Here is a 14,274-nt window from a genome sequence, read left to right as displayed (position 1 = left end):
TTTTTCTTCTCATTCAGAGCTTCAAGCTGCTGTTTGTCACCGTAACCTTAAATCCACCCTGAAGAAGAAGTTCCAGTGTGTGTTTGAGGGCATCGCTAAAGCAGGAAACCCAACCCTCCTGAATCAGATCTACACAGAGCTCTACATCACAGAGGGAGGGACTGCAGAGGTCAATGATGAACATGAGGTCAGACAGATTGAAACAGCATCCAGGAAACCAGACAGACCAGAAACAACCATCAGACAAGAAGACATCTTTAAAGCCTCACCTGGAAGAGACGAACCAATCAGAACAGTGCTGACAAAGGGAGTGGCTGGCATTGGGAAAACAGTCTTAACACAGAAATACAGCCTGGACTGGGCTGAAGACAAAGCCAACCAGGACATCCAGTTCATATTTCCATTCACTTTCAGAGAGCTGAATGTGCTGAAAGAGGAAAAGTTCAGCTTGGTGGGACTTGTTCATCACTTCTTTACTGAAACCAAAGAAGCAGGAATCTGCAGCTTTGAAGACTTCCAGGTTGTGTTCATCTTTGATGGTCTGGATGAGTGTCGACTTCCTCTGGACTTCCACAAAACTACAATCCTAACTGACCCTAGAAAGTCCACCTCAGTGGATGTGCTGCTGATAAACCTCATCAGGGGGAAACTGCTTCCCTCTGCTCGCCTCTGGATAACCACACGACCTGCAGCAGCCAATCAGATCCCTCCCGACTGTGTTGGCATGGTGACAGAGGTCAGAGGGTTCACTGACCCACAGAAGGAGGAGTACTTCAGGAAGAGATTCAGAGATGAGGAGCAGGCCAGCAGCATCATCTCCCACATCAAGACATCACGAAGCCTCCACATCATGTGTCACATCCCAGTCTTCTGCTGGATCACTGCTACAGTTCTGGAGGATGTGCTGGAAACCAGAGAGGGAGGACAGCTGCCCAACACCCTGACTGAGATGTACATCCACTTCCTGGTGGTTCAGGCCAAAGTGAAGAAGGTCAAGTATGATGGAGGAGCTGAGACAGATCCACACTGGAGTCCAGAGAGCAGGAAGATGATGGAGTCACTGGGAAAACTGGCTTTTGATCAGCTGCAGAAAGGAAACCTGATCTTCTATGAATCAGACCTGACAGAGTGTGGCATCGATATCAGAGCAGCCTCGGTGTACTCAGGAGTGTTCACACAGATCTTTAAAGAGGAGAGAGGACTGTACCAGGACAAGGTGTTCTGCTTCATCCATCTGAGTGTTCAGGAGTTTCTGGCTGCTCTTCATGTCCATCTGACCTTCATCAACTCTGGACTCAATCTGCTGGAAGAACAACAAACAACCTCTACATGGTCTAAACTATTTAACAAACTAAAACTTCAATCTCTCCACCAGAGTGCTGTGAACAAGGCCTTACGGAGTCCAAATGGACACCTGGACCTGTTCCTCCGCTTCCTCCTGGGTCTTTCACTGCAGACCAATCAGACTCTCCTACGAGGTCTGCTGACACAGACAGGAAGCAGCTCACTGACCAATCAGGAAACAGTCCAGTACATCAAGAAGAAGCTCAGTGAGAATCTGTCTGCAGAGAAAAGCATCAATCTGTTCCACTGTCTGAATGAACTGAATGATCGTTCTCTAGTGGAGGAGATCCAACAGTCCCTGAGATCAGGACGTCTCTCCACAGATAAACTGTCTCCTGCTCAGTGGTCAGCTCTGGTCTTCATCTTACTGTCCTCAGAAGAAGATCTGGATGTGTTTGACCTGCAGAAATACTCTGCTTCAGAGGAGGCTCTTCTGAGGCTGCTGCCAGTGGTCAAAGCCTCCAACAAAGCTCTGTAAGTACATTTGTACTCATGTCTTTACTTTTAACATCCAACTGTGTCAGTAATTTATTGCATGGTGGGTCCTGCATTAAAGAAAGCATTTGAATTACTCAGTGAATCCTGGCAGCCAGAGAAACATCCTTAGTTCCACTTTAAACTAAACTCTGCTTCGGTCTTCCACAGTGTGTTTGTTGTTTCTTTGTTGTTGTTGGCCTGCTCTCTCCTCTCACTCCAATCTGGTTGCAGCAGATGTTTGTCCCTCCCTGAACCTGCAGACTTGGGTGCAGCACCTCAGTTCATCTTCAGTCTGAAACCAGCTGTTTTAGCTATATCCCCTCAAGCACACCTTCCCTGGTCATCTCTGCTGTGGTTGCTATAAAATTTAATCTTGATTTAAAAAAAAAAAAAAGAACAAAAAACTTCAAGTCAGACTTGATGCCATTTGTTGGCAGCATGGTGCCTGTTTGTCTTTGATGATAAACTGCAGCACAGTCTAAAGCAAACCTTCTGACTTTATTGACTTGATGCATGTATATATTCTTCCTGTTCACCTTGGACACACAACAGCTCTCTGTTTGTTGTGATTGGATCTAGAACAGCCAACATATCCTAATCTAGATGATTTCTAAGGTGGTATCTGGGAGGAAAAGTTAAAATCAGCTTGGATGGCCTGTATTGTATGATGGCCTTGTTTGCACCACATTGATAGCCATGCAGGGTGGTTCACTCCTTGTGCAAGAAGACCGAGGAGTGAGCCACCCTTGGTCAAAGCTTGGTCATTCAGCTCACTGTTTTCCCCTTGTTGGTTGATGATAGTATTTTTTTTACCTGACTTATAGTCATCATTGTCTTCAAATTAACTCACACACTGCTGACTGCTGTAGCTTACCTGGCTGAGCAGGTGACCCATGCACTGAAGGTTAGAGTCGTGACTCCAGGGCCTGGTTTGAGTCTGCCCAAGACCATTTCCTGTGTTATTCTCCTCACTTCTCCCTCCCTTCCTGTCTTCTTTGTCCTGTACAGTGAAGACAAAAGGCCGCAAGTTGTGAAAACTCTTCCCCTTCATCATCTTCCATCTCTCTCATCTAACATCCCCAGTATTCTCTGAGTAGAGAATCTTTTCACAATCTTGAATGATAAGGATCCAAGTGGGTAAAGTTATTTATTTGTTGTGTTCCTATTTGCAGCTGGGATAGATTAAGAAAAACTATCGGCTGCCCAAATTACATCCAGTTTAGAAGACAAACATTGAGTGAAGTGTTTGTTTCATCATCCTTCACAACTCATCAACCAGGTGTCACAAACTGCAGCAGGACAGTACAAAGCATGTCATACTGGATGGCTGCAACAACCAGAGTTTTACCTACCTTTGGTATTTCGTGACAGCATGAGCGTAATATTTACTGAACAGAGTCGTCTTCTGTAATCTTTTCAGATTCAGATTCAGAACACTGTATTTATTTTCAAGGGGCAATTAGGATACTGAGCTTTCCAACCGTACATACAATACACAAACATCACATTGGGGAGACAGGTCAGGCTAGGTAGCTGGCCGGTCGGCCGCTAGAGCAGCGACCCGGAACCGAACAGCAGAAAATGCACAACATCACAACATCAGGAAAGATGAGGAGAAAAAAGAACTCCTCCCAGACTGAGCTCCAACAGGGAGATCAGTTTGAGAACAGACAAAAAAAATGACCTTAGCGCAGAGCACATGAAAACTCTTAATGCGCCATAGAAACACATGACAAGCAACAGGGATGGGTAAAAGGTGAGAGACAGCCGGTGTAGACAGCGCACCCGGGCCTGCAGCATTTGCGCTGGTCCCCTCGACCCACCGTCTGCACCGGGAGGGGATAAGCATGCTTAGGATGGGAAGGAAAGTCTAAACACCGTCTGTTATCAGGGTGAGATTTGTTCAGCTCCAGCCTTGAGACCACAGCTGGCGCTGGTATGTTAGCCGCATGAGATGATGGTAGCTTTCTTTGGTGCGAACAACTGCATGTCAATTTCACAGCTGATCTAACAGTCCGTCACTCGTCTCTCAATCTCCCGTTGGAGAGCCACGAGCTTCTCCCAGAGGTTATCGGTTTTGTGCTCAAAGAGCAAAGTCTGAAAACTCACGACCACCATGAGCTTCTTCAAGATCTTATCCGTGCTGCGTTCAATGAGCCCATTTTGAGAAGTCACGACCCGTCCCATTGTTTCAGTCACAGCGGGCAGCCTTGTGGGGGTTTGAACAGCTGGTTCCGCTTTCTTTAATCTTCAATAAGCCAGGGCCAAGCCAGCTCAGATCAGCAAGAACCCTTTGCTGCTGTGAATGTCCGTGCTGCTATATTTCAGGATCAGGCTCTAAATATACAAATGGATCTGAGAAGATTTCCAATCATGTTTCTACTAGATTTACAGTTTGTTTTCATGTCTTGTGACTCAGAAGGTGGATCAGGTGGAGCTTACAAGGAGTAAGTGCTGCTATAGAAGAAGAGTTGTGTTTTAATGAGGCTATTTAGTTAACCAATAATTGTATTGCATGCTGGCATTAAAAATGTTTCATTTGACTGATTTAATTGTTTGTTTGTTTGTTTTCTTCCAGACTGAGTGGCTGTAACCTCTCAGAGAGAAGCTGTGATGCTCTGTCCTCAGTTCTCAACTCCCAGTCCTCTAGTCTGAAAGAGCTGGACCTGAGTAACAATGACCTGCGGGATTCAGGAGTGAAGCTTCTGTCTGCTGCACTGCAGAGTCCACATTGTACACTGGAAACTCTCAGGTCAGGATCCAAACATATCATTAAAGGATATTATTGTATAAACAACCAAGCTTTATAGAATTGGCAGGTGAACTTTTCTTTATCTTTGGATTGCTTAGGAGATTCTTAATTACTGTCTGAACATTTTTTACAGTCACATATTTTGTTTTAATGGTCAAACAGAATTATTGTTCAGTTCAATGAGCAGGTAGCTGTGAGATTCATAATAATGAGGTATATTTGTATTAGAGATGACTAAACTTGAACAGTAGCTGTGAGTTACTTTGTTTACTCATGTGTGCTGATGTTGTGAGTAATTTAAAGCTGAAGTAAACTTGTAATTAGTTTGATAGAGTTTCTGAAGTAAGTGTACTTGGAGACATTTATGTGTTTTCTAAAGTCCAGGAGCAGGAGGCTGTGTGTAGCATAGAGGAACCCAGACCTCAGCTTTGTCTCCTGGTTTCTGTTGCTGCTGTTACAGTTTCCCCTCATCGTTCCCTTCATCAGTCTCCTCACTGTAACAAATCAAAGTGTTACTGTATAGATTCACGTCTGAATGTTGCCATGTGCTATTAAAACTGAAAGCGATGTTTCATACACCCACGTGGTTCAGTCACACAGTAACTGATGGTAAATAATCTTTGTGTTGAGCACATCGTACAGGTCAGCTGCTCCACACAGATCTCAGGTTTACATGCTGGAACAGTTTGTGATCATGAAGGATAAACCTCACTTCCTCTTTGTTTCATACAGATGTGACATGAACAATAACACATTCATGAAATCCTTTTAGGAACACAAACACTATTGTAGCTGGATAATATATTTAAATGTAGGACAATGTAGGGGATCATAAACGACAGTAATAACTAACCACCACCTCACCATTTGGGTTGGTAGCTGCATGTTGACGGACAAAGTGTGGACTTTATACCAGTTTTTAAATTGTGTTGATCGGCCGCGTAAAACCTGAGCTATGATAAAATATCTGCAATGTTTGGTTTTCTTCCTGAATAGTATTGTTGTTTATAACAACGATAGTATTCAGTATTTATTGCAACAAACTTTGTTGTTTGCAAAACTCAGTAACTTTTTTGAAGAAGTAACTATATAATTAATTGCCCAACATTGGTCATTATATCCTGTATTTTGCAGACAGAGTTACAGACTCTCTCCCAGACCACAGACTCATAATACAAGTCAGAGCTTTATAAAAATAGAAAAAATAAAGTTGTGTTTTCAAAATTGGAGTTCAAGTTATTTTTACTTCCAATAGTGTTAACATGCTACAGGTCATGAACAAGGTTGTTTTTAATTTTCATTGTAAGTGGGCTAAAGAATCAGAATCAGAATCAGAAAGGGGTTTATTGCCAAATGTTGAGCAGGTTTACAACATTAGGAAATTGCTGCGGTGCTTCAGTGCAAACATAGTGTCATAAATTGCGCTTAAATAGACATGAAGTAAGAATAAGAATTAAAAGTGCTACGTAGAAAGATATGTGCATGAGATATACATGAGAATAAGAATTAGTTAATTAAAAGTAGTCTAACATAAATGTAAATGCTGTAATTTGATTACTTTAATAAACCGTGTAACTTGGATGGATAAGATGCTGGCGTGACCACAGTGCACACGTCTGCTGTTGCTCACAGAGGTCCAAGGGACGCTCAGGGAGTTTGTGTGTTCGCTCAGACACATGAAACATTAGAGGGAACATTGGCGGTGACTGGCAGGGAAAAGGGGAATGATAAGACTTACTGTAAATATAATTATGTATGTATTGAAAAAGGAACAACTAAAATGTTCCAGCTGAAAAACATACCTGCAAGTCCCGGATGAGCTTCGGGGAACCGAACGATCCAAGATCACGCGAAATTGTCAACAATCAAATCCAGCTAACTTCGCGTGATCTTGGATCGTTCGGTTCCCCGAAGCTCATCCGGGACTTGCTGTCATAGCAACAGAGCCGTAAGCGTAAACCTGCTCGGGAGCAGGTTTACTTTATGTAAACAGGATTAGATCGCGGCCACGCAGGTATGTCCACTTCATTTATACGAAAGCAACAGCGATATTCCACCACTGTTTCACCATTAATAAATAACATCAATGTAACCAAAGATAATGCAGCACTTGATCCTTTTATTGATGTCACACAGATACATACAGGTCATTCCCTAAAAAAGGGAAATGTACTATTAACATTCTATTACATGTATGTGATTATTGCAGATGTAATTCATATTTCAGAGTAGTAATTGTAAATTACTTCGTGTAATCAAGATGAGAGACCACGGCTATAAAAGCGAAGGTGGATTTGGGAAGTCTGTCGCAGCCATGTCCTGTCCGTTTACGCGAGCAGCCCATTGCGGAAGGTGCAAGATTGATAAGGAGAGTCCTCAGAATTCAGCGTATATTGCGGGATAGACAGGATCCTTTAGCTCAGCGCGACAGTGTGCTCATTGAGAGATATCGATATTCCCGTGAGGGTATTATTCACTTAACCAACTTGTTGACGAGGGGGTGCAGGACCACCACCTGTCTTTTTTTTTGCTCTGCCCTTTTCTTGGTTGCTGTTATGAACAAACAAACAGATTATTTCAGGGTCTCTTTCCCTTGCGTTTTAATTAAACTCTGAAACTCCTGAAATCCCTCACTCAAGAGTTCTTGCTCTGCTGCCGGAAAATACCGAGCGCGCCCCTTCGACATTTTCGCCGACCAATCAGCGGGTTGCCGATCAATGTTTCTACTATCGATGCGTAGCCCTTTTTACGACACCCAGTGATGTCACATTACTGCGTCCAGCTGTACTAATCGTCAACAACAGGTGTGTTCGGGGAACCGGATTAGCGAGCTCACGGTTAGCGCGATGGTTTGGTCTTGGATGTAGTAAGCGACGTACGAAGACCGGGCCCCTGGTCTTCCCTGCTTGTCCTGATATACATAAACATGAGTATCCTTGCAGGTCAGATCTCATCAGTCACACCTGTTAGTGCAGTTCTCCTCTAGATTGTAGTGCTTGTTAAACTAGGATGATTTTAGGAGCCTGGACCGCAGATCTAAGGGAAGATATGACTTGGAAAGACTAAACCAACCTATTAGAGGTGTTTGCACTAACACAGATTAATACTCAGATTTACACCTTTAGTGTCTCACAAAGGGTTGAAAAGTGAATGTGCACAGAGAGGTTGGTGGTGAGACGGGCACTTCCAGCACTGTAGATGTGATCCAGCTCAGTGTTCATGGAAATAATCCGGAGAGCAGGATTCCTTGATGAATGTCACATCTTCTTAAAGTTATAATCCACAGGGAAAACTGTGAAACTGTCGATCTGATATCTACTCAACCAATCAGGTGTTTACATGCCCTTCACTGATCTCCAGCCCCACCTTATTATCAGTTTCTCTGTCTTTTACATCTGAATTATCTTCACTTCACATTTCAGTCAGTTCAGATTTCATTAGCACGTTCACTTTAGCATAATCCATTTTAATCCAAACACCTTTCTCTTTAAACTCTGTTTGTCAGTCACAGTATATCCAGTACAATCCTCTTTTTCACTGCGTCACACACATTCAGAGATCAGAGTGTCCTATGTGTGCTCTCATTCACTCACACTCACTCTCATATGGCTGAAGTCTGTTTGTACACAGGCTGTCAGCCTGCCTGAGTTAGGCCTGTCTCTAAAATCATTATTTTATTACTTTTATTCTGATTCATCAAAGCCAAACTCAAACATATTTATATTTACTGATTATGTTCTCATCAATAATTAACAGTCAGTACATTCAGATATGAATCATAATTCAGTGTTTAACATATTATCACAGATGGACTGCACAGGAGATCTCCTTTATGAAGAAACTGTGAAAGTTTGTCCAACAGTGGGAAACATTTCAGAGAACATCTCAGAGAATATCTGTGAAGCAGAAACTAAACATAATAATAGAAGAAAAGCCAAATAATGATCCAAATCCTGCTCTGAGACTATCAGACAGTAAAGGCTTCCAAAGACTGCTCACCTCTCAGACTTACTTAAAGATGCTGGTGCTGTCCACAGATCAGCTGACCTGCTGGGTCTCCATGATCAGCTTTGTTTCTTGGAGATAAAGGCTGAAGCCTTTAGAGCTTCAGTTCTCCAGAGCAGCAGGATGTCTGAGGTCCGCAGAAACACAAAAACACAGCAGCTAAAAATAATTGTTCAAAGAAAACGAGGTGGGAGCTGCTGATTCCTGAGCTTTGATACTGGATTAGCTTCAGTAGTTATTCCAATCACTGCTGTAGGAGCTACATTTAGTCAAAGCTGACGGTCTTCTTTGAACAATCACAATGACTACTGTTGTAAAAAACAAGCACACAAAGAACCAATGAGAGTGTAGAACATGATAAAGAGCTCCTGTGATGGTGGCAAAGAAATGAGCAGCAGACGGCCGTCTACATGTTGTAGTGGTTTACAGTCACCAGGGGGCGCCGTCACGGCCACGCAGTCAGTGGGCTGCTCTGCTTGTGCTGTTGTTGGTGAAGCTGAAGTGAAAGCGAATGTTAAAACAATGAAAAGTGTCCACTGCAGCCTCCATCTGAGCTTGTCATGTTCTTCTTCTTTGATCCTTCGTGTTTGTGCTGAACACTGCTGTCGCTCTCTTCCCTGTTCCCGCCCACTTTCTAACCAATCAGCATTGGAGCGTGCACAGCGTCGTCCACACTGAGCTTTGTTGTGAGCGCATGGACTCGTCTGCAGAACATTTGTATGGGCTCAAAATGTGGTCATAAATATTTTGTACTTGTAAATCAGGATTTGTATGTGTAAAAAGAATTTGTGTGTGCGTGAATAAAATTTGTGTGTGTGTAAAAAAGATTTGTGTGTGCGTGAAAAAAATTTGTGTGTGTGTGTAAAAAAAGATTTGTGTGTGGACTTAGCCAAAAAAAACCCTGCTAGTTACAAGTACGAATTTTGACCCTATTTTTCTTCCTTTCATCTGATTGGTCAATGTCATGTCAATCACAAATGTAACTATCCAATCAGAGAACAGATGGGTTTGGCTGTCGGAGGGGCACTTTTTTGACCTGACGTTCCCGTCACAAGTGTCTTCTAAGTGAAGCTACCAGGTTCAGGTCCAGCTCTGTTTATCTGGAGCTGCAGTAAATGATCCGTCCTCACAAAGCAACACAGACACCAGATATGCAAACACAGCATCATACAACACAACCAAGAGATCCAAAGAATTATCTCTGCATTTCTGTGGCTGATGCTGCTGGAACGAAGCTGTTTGAAACCTTGTTGTTCTGCACTTTGGGACCTGAAGAGGAACCTGAACCTCGGTGCAGAGGGTTCAACTCTGAGGATTCCTGTTCAGTTTTTTTTATTTCACACGGCAAAACTTGACAACTTTATGATAAATGTACGACTTCAATGTGAAAAATTCATTTTTTTCTCTTGTTTGTTTGAAGCTGCTTCCTGTTGGCTTCAGCTGTTTGGAGTTTCCACTTTCTAAACTTCTACATTCTGAACCTTCTTCAGCTCTGAACAGATGATGAAACACTGAATGATTTCAAGCTCACACTTTGTCTAATAAACTTACATCTTTCATTCTTTATACAGATTGTGGGACTGTGATTTGTCAGAGATCAGCTGTGATTATCTGGCAGCAGCGCTGAAGTCCAACCCCTCGTATCCCAGAGTGCTGGACCTGAATGGAACCTACAACAACCTGCAGGATTCAGGAGTGAAGCAACTGTGTGTTCTTCTGGAGAATCCACGATGTCGATTTGAAACTCTGAGGTCAGTCACATGTTTTACTAGTGCTGAGATGAATATGATGTGAAAGTTGTGCTGACACTGTGGATCAGTAGGCCCACACACCTCTATACAGGAAGTCTGGTTCTACTCTTTGTAGAACTTCTGATCCCTGATCCTCTGAGTCTGACTCAGTAGATAATGCAGAGTTCTGAGCTGATGTGGGTGAGAGGACTCAGGCAGCCTGACAGAGTTGATGTCCAGGTCTTCCCTGCTTGTCCTGACACACATAAACATGAGTATCCTTGCAGGTCAGATCTCATCAGTCACACCTGTTAGTGCAGCTCTCCTCTAGATTGTAGTGCTTGTAAAACTAGGATGATTTTAGGAGCCTGGACCGCAGATCTAAGGGAAGACATGACTTGGAAAGACTAAACCAACCTATTAGAGGTGTTCGCACTAACACAGATTAATACTCAGATTTACACCTTTAGTGTCTCACAAAGGGTTGAAAAGTGAATGTGCACAGAGAGGTTGGTGGTGAGACGGGCACTTCCAGCACTGTAGATGTGATCCAGCTCAGTGTTCATGGAAATAATCCGGAGAGCATGATTCCTTGATGAATGTCACATCTTCTTAAAGTTATAATCCACAGGGAAAACTGTGAAACTGTCGATCTGATATCTACTCAACCAATCAGGTGTTTACATGCCCTTCACTGATCTTCAGCCCCACCTTATTATCAGTTTCTCTCTTTTACATCTGAATTATCTTCACTTCACATTTCATTCAGTTCAGATTTCATTAGCACGTTCACTTTAGCATAATCCATTTTAATCCAAACACCTTTCTCTTTAAACTCTGTTTGTCAGTCACAGTATATCCAGTACAATCCTCTTTTTCACTGCGTCACACACATTCAGAGATCAGAGTGTCCTGTGTGTGCTCTCATTCACTCACACTCACTCTCATATGGCTGAAGTCTGTTTGTACACAGGCTAATCTGGGACTCTCCACCATTTGACCCTAGAAATAAAGAAGCTTCTTGGATGAGAGGTGAAAGGCGAAACGTCTTCAAGAAACTTAAAGAAGTCCAGATGCCTTTTTTTCTAAGCTCTTTAGATAACTGCGAACCTTCACAAACGCCTCATCAGTGGGACTCTCAGAGCTACCAGCCCTTTGCTACAATCACAAAGCTCTTCATTGAAATCAATGATATCAAAGCTGGAATCAAGCTATAGCCATATACACTGGTAAAGACTTCTTATCTCGAAATAATATACTGAAGTGGCAATGCAGAAATTGAAAATAGGCGGACGTGCTACCTATGCTATTAGTAGAATGGACATTGGCCTGCTGGCTAAGGAAGGCCCTGTCTCACATAGAGGTGAGAGAGGCCCCCCTCGAAGCCCCCTCTTTTATCGGGGCTTACTTAGGGTCATATCGGGGACCCCACAGTTGGAAGTCTTTTTTTTTTTTTTCTTTGACCAAATAAAGCTTATTTCTGTAGCTGTTGTTTTATACAGCTTTAATGTTAATATTAATGTTTGCTTATGTATGTTTAGGGAGTGGTCTGATGGTACATGTCGTTGTCACATTAATAATATTCAAATAGTAAGGGTATGCTTAAAGATAAGGTAAAAATCATATCATATAATGTAAATGGCCTGTCGAATCCAATTAAACGTAATAAAATTTTAACTAAAATGAAGAAAGAACAAGTACAAATAGTGTATCTACAGGAAACCCATCTAGACTGTAAGGAGCATGAAAAACTGAAAAGAATGGGTTATACAACAGTTTCTCCTCTTCCTATAAAACTGGACGAAGGAGAGGAGTGGCTATCCTGTTATCAAGCAAATTACTCTTTGAAAAAATATCTGAGATAAGTGATAAAGAGGGACGTTATATTTTGGTAAGGGGAAACATTGAGGGGAACCCAGTCACGTTGTTAAATATATATGCACCCCCTGGAAGCGATATTTATTTCTTTAAGACAATTATAGATGTGATGGTAACAGAGACAGTAGGTTTCCTAATTTGCGGAGGAGATTTAATTATACATCTACAACCAAAGCTAGATATTTCCAATAGAAAAGCACAGAATACTAAAACATTAATTAAGAATATAAATACATTGATGAAGGAGGTGGGACTAATTGATATATGGAGAGACTTGCATCCCTACCAAAGGGATTATACTTATTTTTCCTCACCGCACTCGTTATACACAAGAATAGATTATTTCATAACTTTTGGGAAAAATAAAGATAAAATAAGCACTTGTGCAATTGGAACAATAGAGTTAAGCGATCATGCACCAGTATACCTGTCTGTTGATTTAAACGTGCAACCAAAACTCAATAATTGGAAATTAAATTCAAGCTTACTGAATGATCCTCACTTTAAAGGACAAATTAAGAAAGAGATTCACTTCTATATGGAAACTAATGACAATGGTGAGGTGTCTCGTCCTATACTGTGGGATGCCTTAAAAGCTGTCCTGAGAGGGAAAATTATAGCAATATCCTCTTATAAGAAAAAGATGAGAAATAAGAAATTAGAAGAGCTACAAAATAAGAATTAGAGAAAAGGCATGAAAGAAAAACATCTCAGGATATATTGGAGGAAATTAGGAAAGCAAGAAATGAAATAAATGATTTGACCACATATGAAATAAAAAAAAAATTAATGTTTCTTAAACAAAGGCATTTTGAGGGAGGATCAAAAGCAAAGAATGTATTAGCCTGGAAACTAAAAAAGAAAATAGCAGGTATTACAGTTCACAAAATTAAACATCCAGTGACAAAACTAATAAAAAAATAAACCAATAGAAGTTCAGAGTGCATTTGAAACATTTTATAAGACTCTGTATGCTAATAACACAGAGAGTAGTATAGTTGAAATTAACAGTTTTTTAGATTCTCTTGATTTACCAGTACTGAATGAAGAACAGAATAAAACTTTGATTGAAGATATAACAGAAAAGGAACTAAGAATAGCAATAAGTAAAGTTAAAATAAATAAATCTCCAGGATCAGATGGATATACGGCAGAATGGTACAAGGAGCTAAAAGAAGAATTAATACCAGTGATGCTTCTAACAATGAATTGGATCCTAAAGAAGGCTCAAGTACCTTCTAGCTGGAAAGAAGCAATTATCTCTGCCATCCCAAAAGAAAACAAGGATAAATTAGAATGTGCGTCATATAGACCAATATCTGTTCTTAATACAGATTACAAGCTGTTTACATCTATCATGGCTCGACGATTAGAAAAGTTCTTACCTAATCTAATTCATAATGATCAAACAGGTTTTATTCGAGAGCGCCAAATACAAGATAATGTACGACGGACGTTACAAATTATTAATCATATTCAAAAGAATAAAATAGAAGCAATGGTAATCAGTATCGATGCAGAAAAATCATTCGATTCAGTTAATTGGAACTTTCTTTACCGAGTCTTGCATACATTTGGCTTTCACGAATATATAATTAAGACAATACAGGCACTTTATGATAACCCTACGGCAAGGATTAAAATTAATGGCTACCTATCAAATAGTATTAAGCTGCAAAGAGGAACAAGGCAGGGCTGTGCGTGCTCACCATTATTATTTGCGTTATATCTGGAACCATTGGCTCAATATATAAGACAAAATAAAGAAGTAGAAGGTATTAATATCCATGAAAAGGAGCATAAATTAGCCTGCTATGCAGATGATATTTTAATATTTTTGGGTCAACCATCAAACTCTTTACCTAAATTAATGCAATCATTTGAATACTTTGGTCGACTATCTGGATATAGGGTTAATATGAGTAAAACACAATTGCTTAAGTACAACTATATTCCATCAGAAGAAATTAAAAATAAGTATCAATTAGCATGGCAAACAGAGTACTTTAAATATCTAGGAGTCATAATACCTAAGGATCTTACAGAACTATTAGAACGAAATTATTTACCAATACAGAAAAAAATTAA

At 41.0% G+C, this 14,274-nt stretch overlaps 1 protein-coding gene across 1 annotated transcript in view; it reads left to right on the top strand.

The window, feature by feature from the left end:
* LOC147337099 (protein NLRC3-like) overlaps positions 1 to 14,274 on the top strand; it is a 58,325-nt gene that overhangs the window by 5,530 nt on the left and 38,521 nt on the right. The window contains exons 4-5 of the mRNA XM_086286250.1: positions 18 to 1,818; positions 4,400 to 4,573. Coding sequence (XP_086142376.1) covers positions 18 to 1,818; positions 4,400 to 4,573 — 1,975 coding nt within the window. The remainder of the gene's footprint in view (positions 1 to 17; positions 1,819 to 4,399; positions 4,574 to 14,274) is intronic.

The sequence above is a fragment of the Aulonocara sp. 'chitande type north' Nkhata Bay genome, linkage group LG3 (assembly GCF_057382095.1).
Source record: "Aulonocara sp. 'chitande type north' Nkhata Bay isolate Kocher_YH1m ecotype deep benthic linkage group LG3, A_spYH_male_GT1.1, whole genome shotgun sequence".
NCBI lineage: Eukaryota > Metazoa > Chordata > Actinopteri > Cichliformes > Cichlidae > Aulonocara > Aulonocara sp. 'chitande type north' Nkhata Bay.
This window is presented reverse-complemented; position numbering and strand designations above follow the sequence as displayed.